This window comes from Poecilia reticulata, chromosome 8, assembly GCF_904066995.2.
Source record: "Poecilia reticulata chromosome 8, P_reticulata-male-v2, whole genome shotgun sequence".
In the NCBI taxonomy this organism is placed as follows: Eukaryota; Metazoa; Chordata; class Actinopteri; order Cyprinodontiformes; family Poeciliidae; genus Poecilia; species Poecilia reticulata.
The window spans coordinates 1,062,737-1,073,334 of record NC_088837.1 but is presented as its reverse complement, the minus strand read 5'-3'; the positions used below and the strand labels follow the sequence as shown (position 1 = coordinate 1,073,334).

The following is a 10,598-nucleotide window of genomic DNA, read 5'->3' as shown; positions in this document are numbered from 1 at the left end:
TTTGATCAATTCTATGTCCTTGTGTAATGTTTCAATGTCATGTCAGCAAACTTACATGAATTCGCTTTGAGTAAAACCGATAAGCTGTTGAAATTACAGAAGACAGGCTGGAATAATAATACAATAGTGGATGCTAAAATTTTTTTGAAAAGTTATGAACATGGAAATGGCAGAAATAATCTAACAGAAACCAACACACCTCTTTGATAGTGTAGCTATCAAAGAGAAAAGAGAGATATTTGTGAACAAACATGAAAACTGAATAGATAAATGTGCTTTATTATTAATTATTATTATTATTATTATTATTATTATTATTATTATTATTATTATTATTATTATTATTATTATTATTAATGTTTGGAAAGAAACTTCAGGTGGCATCGTCATGGCAGCTTCTTCTCTTTCAGACTGCAATAGGGCAGTGTGTGAATGTGTGTGTGTGTGTGTGTGTGTGTGTGTGTGTGTGTGTGTGTGTGTGTGTGTGTGTGTGTGAATGGGTGAATGTAGTGTGAAGCGTTTGGGGTCCTCTGGACTTGATGAAGCTTCATACAAAATAAAAGAAGGAGATATCGAACATGGTAAAAGTGTGAAAGAACCAAACCAAGATATATCTGTGAATGGGAATCTTAAAAGTTTATTGATAAACACTTTTCTGAAGTGAAGAGGATTATGAGGTTATTCTGAAGATCACTGCAGGGGGAAAGGAACAAGAGAGCCTTTGAAGCTCAGACCAATCACATCTGCCTCGTCTTTCCCCAAGCCTTCAGGCATTCTCAGGATATCTGAAGTACATAAAACACCACTAAAACATTAAAATCTAAATTTGTTCTGTTTTGGGTGCTTCTGTGCTTCTACAAGGTCTTCTTCCTCTTGGTGTTCCGGTGCTTGAGGTGAGTCTTCAGAGCAACAAGGTCGATATAGAGAATTTGGTTGAGGACAGCAGAGGCACAGAGCAGTCCGCCATGCAGGGCCCCAGCCAAGCCGTTGCAGAACACATCCTGACCTGAACACACACAATGACATGAGGAATCAGACTCTAGGTCCTATAAAGGCATTACAGAAACAACCTCCATAGTAGATTTGAGATTATAATGTTACTGGGTAAGATGCAAAGTCTTAGTTGAGGTAAGTCAACAACTCTGTGAAATCAGCAAGGTTTCCTTAGATGTTCAACTACAATTGAAACCAGATATTTACATACACCATATGAAAAAAGCAAACCTTCTCCCCCCTCTCTGTCTAACATTAACTCAGGCTAAACATTTCCTGTTTTTGGTCAATTAGCATTACCACATTTTTTTCTTCTTGTCATATGCCACAATTATGAGATTTCTTCTTATTTTTTTCAAAGTCTCAACCTTCCACAAGCTAAGATAATATGCTCTAAAGCTATTTTGGAATGCTTATGAGAAATTTGAGCTGATAATTTGGTAGCTAATTTATAACAACCAAGTTGATTGGAGGCACACCTGTGGATGTATTTTAGGGCAACACTTCAAACCCACTGCTTTCATGAAGGGCATTCTAGAAAACTCAAACAGAATCAGCAAATATATCACTAAGAAAGAATTGTGGAGCTCCAAACATCTGGTTTGGTCCAGTTTCAGATACTTGAAGGTTTCACATTCATCTATTCAAACAATTGGAAACACAGGTATCAACAACATAGTAATACCCAGCCATCACATATCACACGGGGTTCTGTTTTCTGTCAGATGTTCTGGTGTTAAATGTTTGAATCAACCCTAGAACAGAATCAGAACATTTTGTGAAGATGCTAGCAGAAGCTGGTAGAAGACTGTCATCATCCAGAGTAAAAATGACATGCTTTGAAAAGTCACTCAGAAGGACAGAAACCATTACTCCAGCCATATAAAATATTACTCAGTTGTTATTATTATTACTATTATTATTAATATACTATGGTCAATCTGCTCTGCGGCGTCAGTCACGCTACCTGTGAGGTACAGCCCACTGACGGGGGTCTGTGGTCGTGTCTTAGCAGATGTTTCCGGACCGAAGCGCTCCAGGTTGTGCTCTGCACCGTACATCTCCCCTCTTGGAGCGCCCAGATAATGGACATTTGTTAGAGGTGTAGCAGCTTCCACCATGGCCACCTGAACACAACCATACACAATGTCTTACAACAACAGATAAAACCAACACCAAACACATTTTTCGGCCATGATTTGTTGAGGACGGTCATTATGACTTCAGTCTCCAGGAACAGATGACGCTCCATTCAGATAGAAGTTCAAGCTGAACATTGCACACCCATACAAGCAGGTCATTTCGCCTATTTAATTCCACTATTGGACATTAGCTTTATATGTTTAACCACCATCCACCTCCACACATAAATATCAAAGTCTAGTGTTGTACATTCTTCCAGCATAGCTGGGATACAATTTGTGATGAAACGGTATGGAGCCATCTTGACTGCTATTTTAAGAAATTGTTGTGAAAACGCAATAATTGAAGTTGAAGTAAATTCAACTTCAGATCAATGTAAGGCTGATCTGGTCCACCGTGCCAGATCAACCTGGCAAAAAAAAAAAAGAAAAAAAATCCAAAATGTAGAAATAGACACAGAGTGAATAAATACTTGAATTGAAACATTTAATCTTGAAAAACTCAGGGTTTCTTTTAATCATTTCTGATAACAGATGTACACAATTTGCTTTTTTTAATAATCAGGTGATCAAATGGATACAGCTGGTACCAGTGGTTTGTACTGTATGGTTCTGGAGGTTTGCAGGAATTTCATAAATTAAAATTGTTGATGAATTTACCTCTGTGTGACTTTGGATCATACGTTTAAAAACATATGAAAAAGCTTAGAAAGTATTTCAAATTTAGCTTAGCTAATTTTAGATTTATATATTTTGATCTCTTAGTAATAAAGATTCCCACATGATAATATTCTATGATTTTCTTTCCCCCTGTTTTCTATATGGCTAGGTGGTAGCTGGTTGTAAGGATGCAAAATAGATTCAAAATCTCTTGGATCAATATGCAAAAGATCTAAATATGATCTTTTAAACTTTAAAAATCGGATCTTTTATGTAAACATTTGTTTAGTTTATAAAATTCTTCATGACATTGTTGCTCCACCTTTAAAGAAAGTTTGTCTGAGATCAGATAACATGACTAGAGTCTAGAGGGCGCCCTCTAGAGGTGAGTGCAGAGTCCCAACATGGAGGACTGCATTTAATGAATGTGAGTCATTGGAATAATTTGCCAAACGAGATTGCATGTTCCAATGATAAATCTTTGCACATTTGGTAAAAACTTTTATGTTAAATGAGCAGATTTGCACTCATTATTGATGAAGGCCATGAAATTGTTTTATGGACTGTCAGCTGGTTTGTAGTTTGGTTTGCTTGGTATTAGTGAGAGTTAGTTATCTGACATGTTTTTAATTATTTACTAAACTGGCATTTCACCACTTCATAATCTGTTAAATCACAATTGACTACCATCAACCTTTTCAGGTGCTGCAGGTGGAAATGAGCATTCTTTTTGAATCAGAGTTAGCAGAGGAATTACCTCACCAATAATTTTTGTCTCTTTTCTTAGAGATAAAGGGCTAATTTATGCAGAATCCAACAATGACTCACCTTATCTCGAAGTTGAGGGAAGATGGTTAGAGCCCATTCCAGCAACTCTTGGGCCATGCTGTTTTTCAGGTCCAGATATTCTGGACCCCTCTTGCCAACTTTGGTCTCTTTCCAATCCTCAAACCACTCATAGCGGGCCATGGTGAGTAAAGTCATACAGGACTTACCTGTATAAACACAGGAGAATACAGAAGAGCAACATGTGGAAAAGAATGTTTGTGAAATTTGTGGGTCAGATTAAGAAAAAACACTGCAATGAAAGACGTCTCACTCAGTAATTCACAGCGGTCCTGGGGGGTGAGTGTGTTACCTGGGTGTCTGATGGCGGCTGTTGGATCTTTAGCCGATGGGAAGGTGATGAACATCATGGGTATGTTTCCTAACACCTGCTCTCTGTTCAGAGAAGAGTATGCCTCCATACTGCAGCCACGGCAACATGCCCCCAAACATAGAGACATGAGCAATACATTATTATTATACTTCTTTCTTTAAATGTTTATACCCCTTAAACCTTTTCACATTTTTTTCACTTCACAATCATTAAACTTCATATTTTACTAAGATTTTATAAGACAGACAAACATGAACAGTGCAGAACTATGAAGTGCAAGGCAAGAAAAATAATACATGGGCTTTAAAGTTTTTTTGGAAATAAAATCCAAACTGAGTCAGGACTTTGTAGAGCTGTCCTTTATGTCTGCAGTTTGAGAGACAAAATGTTGCCCTTTTTTCTTACCTAAGCAACTCCAGTTTAATCAAACTGTATCTAGAGTGTTTGTTGGCATCAGTTTTTAAATCTTGCATCGGATTTGGAGTTGGACTTAGGTCTAGACTTTGACTGGGTCATTCTAACACATAATACTTTGAGCTTAGCCATTCCATAGCTCTGGCTGAATGTTTCAGGATTGTCCTTATTTTTCTCCTTCAGTCTTTCCATCAACTCTGACCAGATTTCCTGACCCTGCTGAAGAAAAGCATGATGCTGCCAGCTCCGTTTCCTTGTGAGGATGATATTCAATGCCGGTTTTACTCCAAACATAACATTTTGTACAGATGAGGATGCAAAGCTATTTCTTAAACCAATGTACAGTGTTGTCAGAAAGAATAAAACATGCGGGAGCAAACATACAGTGAGTCCAAGTCATTGCCTTTATACATCCAGAAGTTTTTAGAAACAATGTTCAGCTCTTCTTTGGTTCCATCCAGACCAACAAAGACCAAGAAGGAACCCATACCATGACGAAGCATGCCTACCAGTGACTGGATTTCTACACACACACACACACAATACCAACAAAGACAGGAGACACCAAATGAAGAAAATAATATCAGAAATGTGTATAGTTAACGGAGTGGAAACATTTTACCTGGTTTTTCCTGAATATGCTGGGGTAGAAATTTCTGGAAGGTATTGAAGATTCCTGCGTCAGAAATGACCACAGGGGCGAGGACCTCAATCTCTTGTTGTCCTTTGAGAACCGTCACACCTTGAAAACATGCAAAGTGCTTTATGGTGGTAGGGCAAATGTGCAATGTGGCTCACCTAGAAACATGTTACAGATGTTAGCCTGGAGTTACAAACAAGGAAAGATAGCCAAATCAAGCAGCTGATTACACCACATTTAACTGATGGAAGAATAGTTTTTGTTTGCTTTCATATGTCGAAGGAAAAATTGCAAGGATCCAGAAACAATCTCAAGAAGCCATTAAACAATAATTCAGGCATTCACACTCTTCTACCTTGTACATTTTGTAGGGCAGCAGTTGGTTGCACTGTGGCCAAGTTAAATTTGGTTAGGTTAGGTGGAACTTTATTGATCCAGATGAAATTATGAGGTAGCTTGTTGCTCACTAATTCCTGCCAAAAAATAAAATTCAGAAATCTTGAGTAAACCCAGAAATTTTCTTGAAAAATGTTACAATTTCTGAGTTTCAAAAGTCAAAAAAGCTGGACTTTAGAAGAAACTCAAAAAAGTCAAAATGTTTTTTTTTTAGAAACATTCTGAGAGTAAGCTCAAAATTTCCACATTTTTTTTAGCAAATTTTCAGCTTTTGAAACTCAAAACTTTCCATAATTTAAGCCATTAAGCTCAATATTTCTGAGTTTTTGGGCATATTTTTTTTGTATCTACAGTAACCCTGATACGCCATCGTACATACAAACATAGCCAGCCACAGGAATACCAGAGCGACAGACGTTCAGCCTTGCAGGAGCATCGATGTATGCGCCTGCATTTGTAAATACACTGGATTCAAATCTAAAACACAACACCTCCTTTTGTCTTTACAGTGTTTTATAAACTCATGCTTAGTGCTTGATTTGGAGAATTCTATTCCAAATTAGCAGCTGTTGTAATTCTGTGAAAATATCCATGAAGTTTGTTCTAATGAAAAAGGTTTAGTGAGGTGAACCGAATGAGGGAATGAAATTCTCATACATTTCCCACCTAAACAAACTGAGTCAATCCAAATGTGGTCTCTAACGTTTTGCTTTAACTTGTATGTAGATGACATTGAACTGTTATTCTTAAAGTTTACCAAAACTTGACCAAAGGTCTTCCTCTGCTCACCACAGGCCTCCCCCTGACTGTTGATGAGGATGCGTTGAACAGGTGCCCTGACCAACACTTCACCGCCTGCCTGCTGAATAACTGGAACGATGTGAAAGGCAATTTCACTGGCCCCCCCGTAAGGGTAGTACGCTCCACGTTTGTAGTGGTGGAGAAGAAGAGCATTGATGAGGAAGCTGGACTCTTTAGGAGGGACACCTACAGACGACAGAACACAAGAACCGTGAACAATGTGTGTGCAGCACACAGCTGATGAGCTGAGGTCTGGAAGTGATGAGCACCGTAGAAAAAGTAGGCAGAGAGCGCCTGCAGGTCCTTGTTCTGAGTGAGTCGGGACATCATCTCTGAATGGCTGGTTGTTGCTAGGCGAAACACAGAAGATACTCTATTCACCAGGCCAGTCCAAATCAGAAAGTTTACCACAGGGTAGGGCAGGATCTTCAAAATGGCAATAAGTGGAGTTCTCCGAGAGGCGTACTGCAGAAGGACAGAGTCCAGGTTATTTTTCAGAGTTATGCACATGCTATCCTGTCAAACAGCTGTTAATTCAGAGATGAAGCTTGACTATTTTTCATGGAGCTGTTTCTAGGAAGTCAGCTGGTGCGACCACCACTTCCACTGCTTTCAGTATAAACACTGCTGTAGAACAGCAGCAAACAGAGCAGTGGGAATCAGCATGATATAAACAGTATTAGATGTTTCTTATTTGGGCATAGCAACATAAATCACACAGGTGAGTCTACTGGGAGGTTGAGACCAAGTGCCTGGGCCGAGTGCCCACTGATTAAAAGTTCATTAATGCAGCGGAAACCAGAAGTTTACATACAACTTTCCTCTCACTGTCTGCAGTTAAATCAGACCAAACTTCTCTTGTTTTAACTGAGTTATTTTTCCAAAAATATTTCTAATTGATAAATGCAAATTGAACAATAATGGGAGAAAGAATATGTCAGTGATTTATTTCTTTATTTATCTTCTTCAAAATCAGTTCATACTAAATAATTACTTTCTAAACAATGAGGAAAAGCCCAGGTGATGATGTCACAGAGTTGGTAACTTCTCATAGGTTAACTGACACATTTGAGTCAATTAGACACTTAAGGCCACACCTTGAACACTCCTGGACATGTTTTTGGTCCAAAATGTAAAAAGCCAGATTGCAGTCTGTAAATGTTTACAGGGTAAAAACCTTCTTATCTGGAGACATGTCCTCTGGTCCAATGGGACTAAAGTATCCACCAGAGGTTATATTGTTACATATGGAGGGAAAAGAGGGATTCTTATATGCCTGGGTGCTGGTTTTACTCTGTTCACTTGCAGCACCTTATAACTGACTCTTATACCCGGATCATTATGGATCTCCCACACACACACACGCACACACACACGCACACGCACACACACACACACACACACACACACGCACACACACACGCACGCACGCACGCACACACACACACACGCACACACACATATACCTTCATCAGTTTCATAAACTCATCAATGGCCTCCTCTTCTTCTGGGAACTGCTTCTTCAAGGAATCTGCCATCTCAGTTTTCCCTCCATGAATATAATACTCCCTGAAGGAAAACAGAACAGTCAGGTTTAGTTCTGGTGGTGGGACAGGTTCCTGGCCGGAAACATAACATGTGATAAAACTATTGCTGGAATGAAACATACATAATTATTCAGTAATGACCTGTAGATGGTTTCAAAGGATGTTACAAGAGTCTTCACCCTTCATAAAGATTACCTTTTTGCTATATTAAGAAAAATGCCATGGATAGAACTTATAGGACAGACTATAACGTTGATGATGACATGGAATACCTGCAATAGCCAGGCGGTCCAAGAAGCACGGTGTCATAATGTTGTTCCAGTTTGACAAACTGCAGCTGTCCCTCAGTGATCTGATCCACAGCGACCCTCAGCAGGCTGTTCTCATGAAGTTGGCCCAGATAATGGATCCCTGATGGAAGTAGGACAAGAAGGAACTGAGGTATTTTTAACCTTTTAAACATATCATTTATAAATAATTTTAAACTGATATTTTTTTGTTATTTTTGTGTATGAACTAGAGTTCATACACAAAACTACACAAACTAATACTAGTTAGTTTGTGTAGTTCATACACAAACTAACTAGTATTCAAAATATGAATAAGAAGTTCATATTTTGAACTTCTTATTTATTGAGTTTTGTAGTTTAGCTATGAAACCATGCAAAGAACATCTGACTCTCTGATATTTCAACATTTATAGTACAGGAAGGTTTTTGTTGTGTGTTTTCCTAAAGAAACCTACCCACATCGAACTCAAAGCCATTGCTTTGGAAGGTGTGTGTGCAGCCCCCAGCAAGGTCATGCTGCTCCAGGACTACAACTTTCTTCCCAGCTTTGGATAAAATCGCTGCAGCTGCCAAGCCTCCAATGCCGCTGCCAATCACCACCGCATCCAGAGCCGGTGGAACCCGGTCGGTACGGAACCCTGAGAGAAATGCATCAACCTGTCAGACTGTGAGTATGATGCTGCGTTCCATTTGTAGTCGGAACTTTGAAATTTTGACTTCCGAGCCTAAAAGATGAACAGGACTCTCCCTCCGAACAAAGGGACTTCCCGCTTGGAAAGTGAAAGAATCTTTCAATCGCTGACTTCGAGATCCAATATGGCCGCTCCTCACATTAACAACAGGAAGTGGAGGTGGAAGCATTTATTTTACAAGACACAATTTAAAGATTGAGTCTAAAATCAATGTTACATACCTGCAGCTCTAAACTGAATAAATTAAAGGTGGTGTTTGCATATAGGATGTACAGCTTTAAATGATATTCAATAGCTAATTGAAATCCCTACTTTACACAAGTAGGATCTTATTCTGGGTGTGATGTCAATCCCATTTCTGAGTTCTGAGGCAAAAGGAAAGCAGCATGTTAAATTAATGATGACCTTGACAAAAACTTCACTTCAAACTGAAGTGCCTTAGCGTGACACTCAGGAGGAGGGCGAAAAATGAAAGCAGGGGTCGTCCCATCATACCACCAATTATCAATTTCTTAAACCACAAAAAGAAAAACAAACTTCTAAATGAGGCCAATGTGCTGGTTCCATTTTGCAAAATTTATATTTAAATTGTTGTTACGTTACTTGAATGAACAAACATTACAGAAAAGCTGCTTGATAAAAAAAGATGTAAAATTAAATAGTATTCTTAGAAAAATGTATTTCTTTTACCAGTAAAGAATACCGCCTGTGATTTTCTGGGACACAGAGGCTGCTTACAGAAATTTTCAAGAACTTGACAAGAAATTTGTATATTTTACAAAGTATTTTTCTAAATCCTCTTGAAACGTATCATGTACCTTCATCGTGTTTTTTTAGAAAATATCTGGTAAATTCTAAAGAAGTAAGTTGTGGAACGTATATGTTGAATTAGGCTGCACAAAAATTACTATCAATTTTTCCCAAAATTTATTACTGTACCAGCTACTGTAATGCAACTTGTCAAAAGAAAAATGTAGTTAAATAAGAGCAACTTACAGTCATTGCTTCAGTACTGCCTTCTCTTTGTATACATTTCCTCATTCTCTTACCTTTCTTCAGTCTGGCATCCCTCTCATTGCTGTTGGTGACCAGGGGTCCTGGTGGTCTCAGACACTTCTCACTGAACACTTTATAGCGCTTCCCAGTGACCAAGAACAAGACGATGACCAGCGCCAACAGACAACTCAGGACAGAAAACACCCACAACCACATGGCAGAAGAGAAGTTTACTCAACGCGAAAAAAACCAGGAGAAGGAATGCAGAGGAGATGAGACGAAGGTCAAAGCATATACTGGGGAGGAGGAAGGAAAATCTGAGAGTTGCATAAGAGGAAGAGCAGAACTGTCACGAAGGCGAAAAACTGCAAGAAGTCTCAGTTTGAAAGTAATGAATGGGAGAGGATTAATGGTTATTCACATCAAGAAGTCAGGAAAATGTGGTAAAACATGTGACAATCAGACTTTAACAGCAGAAAAAATTCTTTACAGCAAGACATGAGACCAGCAGGAAAGACAGAGCAGCTTGTTCATCAGACCTGCAGTGTGGAGTCCTCAAAAAAAAACCCACATGATCAGCCCCTCATTACTGAACCGCCTAGAGATAAAGGTAAGTGTTCTTCCTTCCACAAATATCAGTCTGCAAAGCCCATTCTTCCATACTTCTTTGATAAAATACATCACAAATGGCAGTATGTAATCTTATCTTATTGGCTTTAAAAACAAATAAATACAGTAATTACTGGCCAAAACCGAGGTAGCCCGAGGAAATACATGAGGAGATAATGCAATTCCACACAGCGACGGACTGAGTGCAGGACATTTTATTCTCCCTCTGGAAATGCTGATAAAACTGTTCCAAAGAATG

General features: G+C 38.8%; 1 protein-coding gene across 1 annotated transcript; it reads right to left on the bottom strand.

Moving 5' to 3' along the window:
* Positions 1-617: 617 nt before the first annotated feature.
* On the bottom strand, positions 618-10,593 carry LOC103468165 (all-trans-retinol 13,14-reductase-like). Its single transcript, XM_008415055.3, has 12 exons — positions 9,784-10,593; positions 8,498-8,680; positions 8,025-8,163; positions 7,672-7,774; positions 6,475-6,670; positions 6,194-6,391; positions 4,991-5,110; positions 4,753-4,891; positions 3,934-4,043; positions 3,624-3,790; positions 1,961-2,120; positions 618-1,006 (listed from the first exon to the last, which is right to left on the bottom strand). The coding sequence occupies exons 1-12, from the start codon at positions 9,944-9,946 to the stop codon at positions 855-857; spliced, it is 1,830 nt and encodes a 609-aa protein (XP_008413277.1). The 5' UTR covers positions 9,947-10,593; the 3' UTR covers positions 618-854.
* Positions 10,594-10,598: the final 5 nt, after the last annotated feature.

Coding starts and splice junctions, on each gene's coding strand:
- LOC103468165 (XM_008415055.3), bottom strand. CDS start 9,946: ATGTGGTTGTGGGTGTTTTCTGTCCTGAGTTGTCTGTTGGCGCTGGTC. Junction 4,892..4,990: donor GCATATTCAGGAAAAACCAG/GTAAAATGTTTC, acceptor GTGTGTGTGTAG/AAATCCAGTCACTGGTAGGC. Junction 3,791..3,933: donor AGCCGCCATCAGACACCCAG/GTAACACACTCA, acceptor GTGTTTATACAG/GTAAGTCCTGTATGACTTTA.